At 57.1% G+C, this 12,986-nt stretch overlaps 1 protein-coding gene across 2 annotated transcripts in view; it reads right to left on the bottom strand.

Moving 5' to 3' along the window:
• Positions 1 to 11,994, bottom strand: part of DVL3 (dishevelled segment polarity protein 3) — a gene marked incomplete at its 5' end in the record, with an annotated part of 29,772 nt that extends 17,778 nt beyond the window's left edge. For both annotated transcript variants that reach the window (XM_084291627.1, XM_084291628.1), the window contains one exon: positions 11,828 to 11,994. In XM_084291627.1, coding sequence (XP_084147753.1) covers positions 11,828 to 11,994 — 167 coding nt within the window. The remainder of the gene's footprint in view (positions 1 to 11,827) is intronic.
• Between the last annotated feature and the right edge of the window lie 992 nt (positions 11,995 to 12,986).

Here is a 12,986-nt window from a genome sequence, read left to right as displayed (position 1 = left end):
AGTGACACTTTCAGGCTCTTTGAATTGGAAATCAGGACAAACGGGAACTCCCAGCAGAAGCCCGGCCAGACTCCTCGCTCCGGTAGCTCCATTTCAGCTCCTCAGCAGCTCTGAGAGCTTGCCTACGCAGCACAGCACGAGGGTGCAAGGAGGTGCAAGGGCTCCTCGTGAGAAGGGCAGATTTGAGGTAAAATGTCCGCAGGAAGGACCTCAGGGGAACTGAGACACCCCCAGGCAGGGCAGTGACCAGAAGTTGGCTTTGTGGTCAAGGTGGGACAGGAATCAGACACAAAAAGGCCTCAGTTAGAAGGACGTGTTTATGAAACAGGGCAAAATCCTGCCGCAGGCACTGATATTTCACGCTGATGGCGAGGAGGTGGCTTGGTCTGTGCCACATTGGGCAGAGCCCGCAGCACGAAGCTGCAACATGGCTGACAGAAAGGACAGGGCCCGTGCAGAGGGGGGACACAAAGGGCTTGCTGAGGACAGCCAGCACAGCGGTCACAACACTTCTGTTGGTCACAACTCTTCTGTCGAGGCCAGAGAGGTTTCCCCAGGCCCCAGAGGGAATTCCCTGTGACTCTCCACAGCCGTCACCCGCCCCTCTCCAGCTAGAAAAGCAGCAGGCTCCCCGCAACGCCCAGGGACTCGGCACTATGGAGACGACTGTGCCTGATAGCAAGGAGATAAAAAGGGTCCTGGGGGGCTGTGGGGGGCTCAGCACGATGCCAGGACCTGCTGCTGCCACACACGGGAGCAGGGAGAGGGGCACAATGCATGGGGGAGGCTTCTGCGTGCCCCGTGAGGAAGGTGGGCCCGGGCCTTCCTTTTCTGGCCCTCGGCTGAGGGACGCCAAGTCAGTCCTGCTTTTTCTTAACGGCAGGCAAAGCTCCTGCCAAAAAAGCGCTGCCGCTGTGGAATGTGCTGGGCTAGCAGTACAGCTCATTCCTGGAAAAGCATCAACTCAGCGGGAGAGCAAGGAGAGGAGAAGAGGGGAAAAACGGGGAGAGGGGGAGGGTGGGAAACGAGGTCTGAAGGCCTGGGCTCGCACACCTGGGGAAGGAGGGAGCTGCTCACCAGCACCCCCTTGTCCGGGCTCCCAGCACCGCAGCCCTGCCCAGCACCAGCCCCCTGCTCCCCCAGCACCTCCCTGCTGGTCCTGAGCAGGGCTGGGAAGGCACAGAGCGAGGCAGATGTCTGCGGGGAGGAGTGAGGTTCACTCCCCTGTCATGCTAACGATTTGTATTTAATGACACATCTCCCCTTGGAGGTGACAAAACAGCCTGCACACGTGTCCTGCCCTCAAGACACCAGCTCACGTTCCCCTCTCCTGGCTCAAACAAGTGAGTGAGCTTCCCAAGGAAACCTGCCCAGCGTCCTACCTGGTGGGAAGAAGGGGCCTTGGAGGATAACAGATGATGGCTGCACCTACTGCTCACACCCAGCTGTGCTACCAGCGGCAACATCTCTGCTAACTGGGTCTATCAGCCATACAGACAACCCCTATAAAAACACCAGGGAGTTAATAAAGCTCAAAACGTTAAGTTCTACCACAAAACATTTGCCAAAGACAATGAGAAGGTCTCACGCGAAGAAGGGCCTTTCAGAGCTGCAGCTGCTTAGCAGCAAAGACAGAACTTTGTCCCTGATCCCAGGCTATTGCAGCACCCTGAAGAAAGGGCAAGTAGTGGCACTACATCCCTCTGGCCCCAAAATGCTGGAAGCAGAGAGCATGAGGGAGGCTGAATGCTCTTAAGAACCACTTCTGACCATCGCTAGGTCAATGACACGTGTCCTGTTCCTTCCTCACCTTCAGGTCCTGGATAAAGGTCAAAACCTGAAATATTCGCTTCACCACAAAATGGGGAAGAGCTTGCAGGGAACAACTTGGAGAAAAGCAAAGCACGAGAGCCATGGTTTAAACAACTGGTCTACCCTTAGAGAAAACCAATCCGAGGCAGAGGAAGGCTGGCTGTTCCACCTGGTCTCCTGCTTTTGATGCCATCAATGCAGGGGATGCTACAAGAAATTCCCTGTACAGCCAGACAGGGAACAGAGAATATTTCAGTAGCGCTTTATACACTTCATTTAGTTCAGCTAGTATCAATCCATCTTTACCAAACTCCTTTCGAGACGCAGGGCTGAACAACGCAATGAGCAGCTCGATCTCCCACCAAGCATCATTTACCAGGCCAGCAGTGCTTGTCCTGCAGTCAGCACCCAGCGAACAAGCACACACTGTTCAACTGCTGGAAGGAAAGGACAAGATGCTCCCGTCCCAACCAAACCCAGCGAGTGCTGGCACACAACCCTCTCAACTAGAGGCCCAGACATCGGGTGACAGCTAGCTGTAAAGCAGGAGCCAATCAATTACTGCAAATTAAGAGGAATCTGATTAGCCAAGAAGCGAGGAAAATGTGAGCTGTCTCCACCCTGCTGCTGGTTTATTCTCCGCAATGGAAATTCCCGCTTCTCTTTCTTTTCTTCATGAAAGGCCTGGCCCGCAGGACTCCTGACACCGGATGGATGTACCCCTGGACAAGGCGATTTCTAGGCAGCCAGGAGACTTTCGTCTGCCAAGGACTCCTCCAAAGGAGCGTCAGAGGCTCGCTGACGCAGGGTGCAGGCCATGGTGTTGATCTGGAAGGAAGGCGTTTCTGCAAGCAGCGAGGCTCGTGCATTTCAGCAGCCTGGCTGGAAGTGATGACTGGCATTAGTCAGGAGACCGTGTGAGGTGCCATGTACAGAAACCAGCCCAGATCCTGCCGCGACTTGCCTCCACACCAGGGATCAGTGGCTGTTCCAACAAGAGGATAACTTCCCCACAGTGCAGAAGAGGACAGTGCTCTGCAGCACCACAGCAACGCGCCACCGCTGCGGGACGGAGGCCAGCCCAGAGCTGCTGCTCTTCTTTGACTGCAAATCCCCAGGCCTGACCTGCCACACACCATCCAAAACCTTCCGGCAACTGCACCGCAGGCCAGGTAATGGCCAGCCACCTCCAGAAGTCACCACACGTCTCAAAATGTTGGCTTGCAGGGGGTCTCGAAGTCAAGGCTGAGGGCTCCCAGGTCCTTCAAGACTGGCGAAGCCACCTCCTGAAACTCCTACCAGGATGCCCAGGCTGGGAATAGCTGGATTTATGTAACCTAAAGAGTTTGACGTCATTCCACAGCTCTGTCTGGAAGGGAAATCATCTCACATGAGCCCCTTCAGGACCTAAAGGTGCATTTACCAGCTCCCGAAGACAACAGGAAGGCCTGCCACAGGGGATTGATGTGCAGCTAGGGCCATGGAAATCCACCCTTCTCGGAGTCATTGAGAAAACATTCCAACGAGCAAGCACAATGCAGTGGCAAGACTTCCTGCACCAAGCCCCAGCACAGGTTTCCAGCACAGCAGGGCCCCAGCTGGGCCCACGGGCAAGTCTGGGTGAATGGCACTAAACTACTAAAATACTGGTTGAGCTAGGCAGGGCTGAAGGAACCGGGACAGCTCGTTAGCCGTATGCAAACTGCAGGACGGAGTTTGCATACCCATCACAGCTTCTGGAGGGGGGTGAAGAAAAAAAAAAGCTTCAATTTGAGTGAGAAGCTGCTGAGCCCTGGGGCCAAACACAGCAGCAGCCTTGTGCCCGGCTGATCCCGTCAGGCAGCCAAGCTACGCTTCTGGTCACGCTTCTGACACTGCTCAGTGCAGATCTGAGCCCGACCTGGGGGTTCGGCACACAGGGGATGACCGATTTGCTCATGGGCAGGGAGGCACGAAAGGACTGTGAGTGTCCAGCAGGTCAGAGCGATGCCCAGGGACAAGGACCAAGTCCTGTGGGCAAGTTGATGTGCCAGCACCAGCATCTCCACTGAGATAATCCACACAGAGCCACAGCTCCCAAAACACAGACCCCTCCGGCAGAGCCTCACCGTACCCCAGAAGCAGCTGCCAGCCATCAGAGGGGCCACGCAGCACGTGAATTCCCCTCAAAACACTAGGGGCAGTTCAAAAAGCAGCAGGAGAGCCTGCCCACACTGCAGCCGGTGCCAGCTCTCCCAGAAACAGATCCCTGCTCCACGGCACGTGAGGAAGCGCTGCCCCTAACAGCTCCTGTCCTCTGCCAGGACCAGACACGGATTCCCCCCTGCAGTCGCCGCTCCCAGGATCAATTCTTCCATAGACAGAGCAGAGCAGGGTACCCAAATGCTGCTTCTGCTGCCTTCAATAGTTATTCTGGAAAAACACCACCTCTGGCACGTCTCCTTCGATAAATAACTGCCACAACAATGACGGCAGCCCCAGCCCTCCGCTGCGGTGCGGGATTACACGGCACAGGAAGGGCAGCATCAGGCATCTCTGCCTGCCAAAGCCTCCAGAGAATTTCAGCCCGTTCCTGCACGGGCTCGATGTTATTGCTACAACAAAAACAGCAACGATGGAAACAAGTGAAACCGAGAGCCTCAGAGCAGGGGCTCAGGGAGACACGAACGCTGCAGCTCCGCAAGCTTTCCGAAGCAGCTCTGTGCAGACAGCGATACTCATGAGCCAAAAACTCCATGTTCTCCTAGGCCACTATGGAATTATATAAAAAAACATACAAAATTACAACGATTAGATTAATTGCTGTATTTGTACCTCACTTCAGCGACTCCCCAAAAGCTTTCACGAAAGGATTTGGTTCAAAAATTCCCTGAGGCGGCCAGCAGCAGGACGAAGCTTTCCCTCACTCGCCGACCCGGCCCAGGGGCCCTGCAGCAACACAGCCACGTGGTGCCACATCCCCCTAGTGCAAAAGCTCCAGCCAGCCAGCGCAGGTCAGAAGGGCAGGCTCCAAATAACAAACGGGATGGACGGAGGAGGAAATCAATGGGAAACACCGAAAACACACAGCCCCGGCCGCTGCCTCGTCGGATGCGCGCCGCGATGCGAAGCTGGTGTGACAACATGAAGGCAATTTCCTGCAGGCACGGCCTGTGCTGCGTTCTGCAGGCCCAGCTTTCCTTCTCGGGCTTTTACGCAGATCAAATATCCCAAACCACAACATTGTTCTATCTATTTGGATGCAGTCAAGGGTGGAGGAGCAGCAGTTCAGCACAGCAGAGAGACCCTCGGCTCAGAGCAGCTCAGCAACCACCCCGCAGACACGCGAGAGGCTTCCCACTCCTTCCAGCACAAGGAGCCTCAAAAAGGACTCGAGGAATTTTAACTATGCTCCCTACACCTCCCCACACACAGCCTCCAGGTCAGGACGGAGGGCTGGATGCCCACCGAAAGGACTGAAGCCAAACACATCACGCAGCTAATGGGGGACCCCCATTTTCTCTGCTTATTCTCACAGTGCCCTTCTGCCCCGAGCATCCCCAAGCTCACCGTGGTGGTAAAACCTGGACATAGAATAAGCCCTGGACATTTCCTAGGCCAGCCACAGAGCAGTTTGCTGGGAGGGCAGGTGGGGAAATCCCACGTGAAAGAGGCAGGGAGCAAGGAGAGGGAGTTGTTAAGGGACTCAGAGCACTCAGCCTCCATCCCTGTACACCACCACCTTCCTTCAGAGTCCAACACCGGCCACTTTGTCCCCAGGTGCTGGTCCTGCTCTCACCCACAGCCACCAGGGAAGCGAGGTCACTTCTGGTGTTGCCACTGGGAAGCTCCAACACCCGCTGTGCGGGCAGGCTAGGACCCAGGCTTCAGGAACGAGCAGATTCTAGAAGAAATGCTTAAATCTGCACTTCGTTGGGAACTGGAAGACTGGGCAGTGGCCTCCTCCATCATCAACAGCTCCTGTGACAGCGACCAACGTGCAAGCCAAGCCCCCAAGGCAGTTTCTGAGCCATTTTTAATGGTGCTTGACCTGATGTCAGAGACCGAACCGTGTGTGCCCAGCTGTGGGGCAGACAGCCAGGGCACACAGCCTCACTTCACGACAACGCTTGCGACATCAAGGTAGGTTTCTGTTCTGTGCAGGAATTCAAAACAGAGCCCTTCAAATGGTTTCAACACACAGAACTGCACCAAAACAGCTTCGCTCTCACAGATGGGCAAAGGTTTCCTGACCTTTTTGCTTCTCCAGAGACAACAGGAGCGGATAAAATTAAGAAACGTTCCCATCAAAAACATAATTGAAAACAATACCTCTCCAAGAAAAACGCTGGCTTCGACACGACACCATATTTCAGAAGAAAATTCTGACCAGCTCTAGCTGCAAACAAGTTCAATAGCTGTTGTAGAGCTTCATTGTTTGCATAGTACAGACGAGGCCCGAGGGCAGTTGGTCCGCGGCCCAATTTGGCTAACTTGGCTTTCAGAACGCCACCCCTGGGCAAAGAAACCAGGCTCCGACTGCCATCGGACTGCCATCACCCAGCACTGCCATCAGCCAGCGTGGCCTTGGCGAGCACGGCTCCGACCACAGCAGACAAAGCCGGGCACCTACGGGGCCGTGACGGCCGGCTCCGAACAGCAGAGCACCCGGCACAGCCTGGGGAAGGAGCAAACGCCACCACCAAACCTCCCCCACGTGCACCCCAGCCCTGGCACCGCCACAGGCCACCGCCACCACGCCTGGGGACACTCTCCAGCAGCAGCTACGACCAGGAGCAGCTCCGGCACCAGCGGGACACCCCAGGCACAGGCAGTGTCCTGGGCACGTCCCAGCTCTGGGGCATTTATCCTCTGGGGCAGGGCAAAGGAAAGATGTGGTGCTGCGGTCTCTCGCGTGGCTGAGTGGGACCAAGCTTCTGGTCAGTTTGCCAGGTGACATTTCCATCCGAGGAGGGAAACGTACATGGTAGAGCCCACCTCATTTCGTAAGGCAAGCCACTTTGGGCACAGAGCTGAAAGCTGGACCTGTTTCTCTTTTCCAGAAATGGAGAAGGAGCAGCGTGCACGGCCACCACGGGTTCAGGAGCACGGATCTCCATCTCCCTCAGCTCTTCTCGCCTCTCCAGCATCAATTTGGGGAACCCCCCGAGACCCAGCAGGCCTCCCTGCACCCCAGGGATGAGTTATCTGCTGACCTTCTGGCCCAGAGCTGAAGAGAAGTGACGGCCACCTCGCAGCGGGGCCGGTGCTGTCAGACAGAGGCAGCAAAAGGGAGCGGGCGTACAGAGGAGTCGCACGGTTTTGGAGGAGCTTCAGCTCACTCACAGCCTCAGCACAGACTCCTTGCCAACCTCTCCCTGCGTGACATCCATGATGACATGGAAGCACTCTCCGCCGGGAGCATGGGACAAGCAAAGGTCTTCTGCAGACAGCAAAGTTTCCAGTTCAAAATTAAAAGAAAAAAAAAAAAAAAAAAGGCAAAATAACCCCCCCCCCTCAGCTCCCACTACAAAAAGCTGGCAGGGAAGGCAGGGGCACCAGGCCAGCAGCTCACCACTGCTGCAGGACTGACACCGCTTATTAAGCTTAGGATCCCCTCCCCAGCTCCAAAACGCTTTAAGCCAGAAGGACAGTCACTGCTGGCATCGATTTCAAAAAGATCCTGCAATAAAAATAAATCACTCGGCCTTTCAGCGAGCGTCACCGCGCTTCCCAGCGCACATGTGCAGGAGATGAGGTCGCCAAATACCAACGGCATCTGACCCCTGCCCTGGGAACTGCAGCAGGGCCCGCTTTGTTCTGCCTCCAGAGCATCGCCCTAATCACCGCCTCGTACCCGCCTGTGGAGAGCAGGTGATAATTAAGCAGGTCTGGATGAGACACCGGGCTAATGATTAGTTCGATACCAATTTTCGCTTGACAGCTGAGACCTAGGGAGAGCTCGCCACAGCTCTGAAGTTGCGATTGCAGTCAGGAGCAGCATCCCACTGCTACAGCCCAAGCCTCTGGTGTCCTCCCAAACGCAGGACGAGGACATGAGGTGAGGGAGGGAGGTTCCCTTGCAGGAGAAACGTCCCTTGCTGCTCCCTCCTGCCTGGAAGAGGTCTGAGGGAAGTGGAGATGAGCGAAACGATCACAAGAGATGCTTCACCCAAGAGCTTTGTCCACACGCTGAAGAAATTCAGGCTTACAGGCACCCCAGGGTTTGTGGCAAGACAAGGGAGCGAGAACTTCACGCCAGGTGCTAAGGACTTACCTGGATGCACAAATTGCACTCGTTTAACTGAAACTGCTTTGAAAAGTCTTACTTAAACATCAGCAAGCCCCTGTGGGAACACCTTGATCAACAGCAACGAGTAGCATCAATTGCAAGTCAAAAATAGAGCCAAAAGAAACCACAGGTCAAGTGATGGACGTCCTCAGAGCTGCACCGGCCAGATGAGAAGCCAGCAGTTAGCTGGGGGAAGCACGCACACAAAGATCTGCCCCGGGGAAAGATGTGCTGCACAGAGAAGGCGACCTTTCTTGTGGGGGACAGGGGCTGGAGGGATGCTTACAGATCTCTGAAGCCCACATCCCAACAAACCACACGCTACCACAACCCGTCAGCGTGGCTGTTCCCTTCCTGGCCACACAGGTCCCCAGGAGATCTAACACCTTGGAGATCAGAGTGCTGCTATGGAGCTGTGGCACTCAGACTCACACCATCACCTGCTCACAAAGCTCACAAGCGCACAGGAGCTCTGTTAAAACTTCCATTGCACAGATTAGGAGTGAAAACAGGCAAGAATTAAAAAGCTTGCCCAAAGCTCCCCAAAAAGCCCGCGCATGGCTTGGTGGGGAACTCGGATCTCGCAAGTATTCAGAGCACCGCACAGATTTTACCTGGAAAACGTTGGATCAAAAGACTCCAGCTGCAGACAAAAACCTTCCTTCTCCAACGTTAGCAGCCGAAGGACATCTCCACATTTCCCAGTGAAGCAACATCCACAGAAAGCAGCTTCAGGTCCAGGAGGACCTGAAGTCCCCACTCCACACAGCTGGGCACAGGCTGGATCCTCCGACTGTTTGCTGAGGCAGAGAAACGCTGAGGCTCTCGTGCTGCTCGCACCTCCTCTCCCCACCACCAGGTACGTTAATTTTTCTCGTTTCTCCTCCTTCCTGCCTAGATGTGGCACCATTCCGGTGTCCCCGTGATTTGGGACCGAGCACTTTGACCAGGATTAGCTCCTGGCGTAGCCTGACAGCCCCACAGCCACCCTGGGGAGCCTCAGTTCACATTTCCAAGGAGATGTAAACACTGAAGCTGCTCCATCACCGCCCTGATTCTCAGAGCAAACAAATATTAACAAGATAAACAAAAGAATGAAAAATCCCACACACCGAGACCGCGGCTGTGATACTGCCCTGGGGATGGGGTGAGCTGAAGGGAAGGCCTGGCTGGAGATGCACAGCCTGGAAAGAGGAGGAAGAGGGAGAAACCAAATCGACCTGGGCAGCAGAAGTGAGAAGCAACGCTGGGTCGCAGGGAGAACTTCGCCTCGTGCCACAGGGACCCCACAAAAGCTCCGAGCACTACAGAAATGCGCAAGCCAAAGGATCTACAATGTTTTTGTAGGATCTTGCCCCCTCGTCGATCAGCTGCCCGACACAGAGGGCACCTCGAGGAGAGGGGGCCAGAGGGATAAACGCACAAACACACAACGCCCTTCCTTGGCTGAACACAGCCAGCATTAATCTTGCTGCTTTTTGCTAATCACTCATAAATTTACAGGCTTTTACCAAGCAGCTGAGGTGCCTCCTGCCCTCCCATCCCCGCAGCCCGACTGATTGCTTTCTCCTGGACACCAATTACCGGGGAGCCTGAAATATTTCAAGTGCTGCCTGGGGCTGCAGGGCTTCTCGGAGACAATGCGGCAGCTGGACTGGTCTGGCCGTTTCCCTGCGAGCTCCAGCCAAGCACCAATCCTTTCCTCAGCTCTCTGGGCAGGAGCAGAGACCCAAACACCTCCTTCTTGATGGGGCATCCTGGGCACCCCGCCACGAGGGCCCTTTTCCACGTGAGGCCTCGGCACGTGCTGCCCAAACCATGCAATTCACCCCGCAGGACCTCACTGAGGGATGGGCAGCTCACACACAGCCTCCACACAGCTCAAAAAGACCTCTGCAGCTGCTGGGCTGCACACACCTTCCCTTCCAGAGGGCATTTCTTCCCCTAGGAGTTAGCTTTGTCCTAACCAACTCTCCCCTCCTGTATTTCTGACCCATCTAACCTCGCTGGGTCTTCCTGAGCAATGTTCCCTCTCCCTGCTAGGATCCACAAGAACTCCCTACGCCGCTTGATCTTCAAGTTTCATTAATCTACCATCTGCCTCCTCTCACGGAGCCTTAAAGAAACAGAGGATGAAAAGGCACAAGACAGAACTTTGCTGCCACCAGACCCCTCTTCGCGGCTCGAGACGCTGCTATTTATTACCAAACTTTGTTTATAGTTCTGCAGACGCTCTCCCACCCACATGGCAATGTTTCATTCAAGACAAGCTTGAATTCCCTTCAAGAACAACATTTCAAAGGATCCCAAGGCATTTGTTTACAAACAGCACGCACGGAGAATTTGCTTCTCCCACCAATGAAACTCGGTCCCCTCCGCGCCGGGGAGAGGCAGCTGTTTCGTAGCACCCAACGCTGCTCAACAGCTGAGGGACAGGAAACCATCCGCCGACAACTGATCCCGCGGGGGAAACGGATGGAAAACGAGGGCCGAGGGCTCCTCTCGGCCTGGAGAGCACGGGGAAGCTGTTGAGCTCTCCGCTGGGTCAGGAGGAATTTCGGGAGGCTGAGCATCCCAGACTGCGGTCGAAGGAGCGACTCCAAATTTCAAGCCTCATCTGAAAAGCTGGCACCTCCCGAGCTAACGGGAACCTGGGCACCGGGATCACTGGGCTGCAGAGGGGAGAGCACCCCCTGCTGAGGCAGCCACACGGGTTTCCATCCAAGCCCCGAACAGGCCCAGCCCTGTTTAACTTACGGTACGAGCCAAGCTCGCAGCCTAGGGAGGTATTTGGCGCAACGAGAAGACACTAGGAAGGCTATAAAACTGAAAGCCTTTTGCAGCCCCAGCCTCCATCCGCAAGACCTAGTGTAAACACTAAATCTTCAGAGGGGAGGGGGAAAAAAAAAAAAAAAAAAAATGGAAAGGAAGGCGCTCACGCAACCCGCTGCAATCCCACTAGGAATGGGAAAGGGTCACGCTGCGGGAGCCAAGGGAGGCTGCCTTCCCGGGACGGGGCTGTGCAAAAAAAAAAAAACCCAGAGGAGAGTCAGCTGTGGGAAGACCTCGGGCAAAACAAAGGGTCTCGGGAGCTGGCTTCACGTGACGCTCGCTCCCCGGAGCGGTCGGGGGACTTTACAAAGGTGGGAGCCAACGGAGGCCCCGCGTAAAGCTGGCACGAGGCACAGCAGGGCCCGCCTCACCTCCGCACGCGATGGAAGGAGCCCGGGATGATCACAAAAGGGAGCGATGGGAGAGGACGGGGGCTGCTGGGGGGCTGCCCCAGGGTCCGAGCGGGGGGCTTCTCGCCCCGTGCTCGGGGCCGGGAGGAGAAAGCCGGCCCCGTTTCCCCCGCTCCTCCCAAGGAGATGGGGGAGAGGGGACGCTGCCAAAATGGATGGCGCTCCCCAAAATGGATGGTGGGAGAGCACAGCTGCCCCCAGCCCCCCTCCCGGGCAGGGAACGTGGCCCTGAGCCCTGGGGGAGATGCAAGGCCCCCTAAAACACAATGGGGGGGGGGTGATGGCACCGGGGGGACACAGAACCGGGGGGAGCCCCATGCAGGCAGCGGGGGGCACAGCAGGGACCCCTCCCCATGGTGTGGGGGGGGGCGGCCAGCCCCAAAAGGGGGTGCTGGGGGGCACCACCCCCAGCCACCACCCTTTAGGGGGGGGTCCCCAAAACCGAGGGGGGTGTTCCCCAGACCAGGGGGGGGGGTGCCCCAAACGGGGGGTGGGGGCTCACCCGAAGTCGTCGTCCATGGACTTGAAGTAGAACTTGTAGTTGGGCCGGTTGAGGAGCCCCTTGAAGTCGCCCAGCGTGACGCGCTCGGCGGGGATGGGCAGCTTCACCAGGTACGGCGTCTCCTGCTCGTCCAGGTGGTAGATGATCTTCGTCTCGGCCGCCGCCATGGCGCCCCTGCCCCTCCTCCTCCTCCTCCTCCTCCTCCTCCTCTTCCTCCGCCTTCCTCCCGCGACCCCCGGCTTCCTCCTCCTCCCTCCTCTTCCTCCTCCTCCTCCTCAGCCCCCTCTCGCCCCTCGCCCCCTCTCCCGGTGCCCTCTCTCCCCGGGCTGTGCGGGTCCCAGCGCCGCCCGCCCCGCACGGCGCAGGCTCGGGGCTCCTCCGGCTCCTCCCCTGCCCGCCCGCCCCGGCCCCGCCGGAACCGGAACCGGCGGAACCCCCCCCCCACAGCCCCCTCCCTGCACCCCCTTCACGGGACCGGGCTCAGGGACCCCTCCCCTCGGCCTTTGTCGCAGCTCCGCAGCCCCTCGTGGCGCTACGTGGCCCTCAGGGGTGGTTCTGCGCTGCCCCCCCCCCCCCCTTCACAGACCCCTCGAGTACCTCACGCATCGCCCTGTGCAGCTTGAGCCTGGCACTGCTCCCCTACAATCCCCTCATCGCCACCCTACAACAGCCTTCCCCGGTGCTCAGGGCCCTTTTGAGTGCCCTCAGCCCCGTTCCTTCACATGGTAGCATCGCCACTCATCGCCACCGTTGCTCTCTGTGGCATCCTTTCCACATCCTTTCCTTCATCAACCATGCACGCATCGGCTCCAAATGTCTCTCATTTCCATCCTTTTCTCCCCACAGACCCTATTTCAGCCATCAGCGCCGTGACCCCAGCCAGCTGGAGCTCTCTTCTCCACTACCGCCACCCCACCGGCACCCAAGGGGCACCAAGGAACTGTCTCCATCAGCAGGGGCCTGGAGCTGTGGCTGAGAGCAAAGCTGGAGCAGGCAGAGCCTGGGGAACGCTCACCACACCAGGACAGACATTAACAGCCTTGCCCTGGCCTGGATGAGAAGGAACACACACAAAAAAACACGCCACGGGATCACGGGGCATGAGGCCAGAATGCCAGTCCCCCTGCCAGAGTCACCCATGGGAGGAAGAGCCAGGGAT

Source organism: Netta rufina, assembly GCF_964035555.1.
Source record: "Netta rufina genome assembly, chromosome: 9".
NCBI classification, from domain to species: domain Eukaryota; kingdom Metazoa; phylum Chordata; class Aves; order Anseriformes; family Anatidae; genus Netta; species Netta rufina.
The sequence above is the reverse complement of the archived record's forward strand: the minus strand, read 5'-3'. Positions and strand labels throughout refer to the sequence as shown.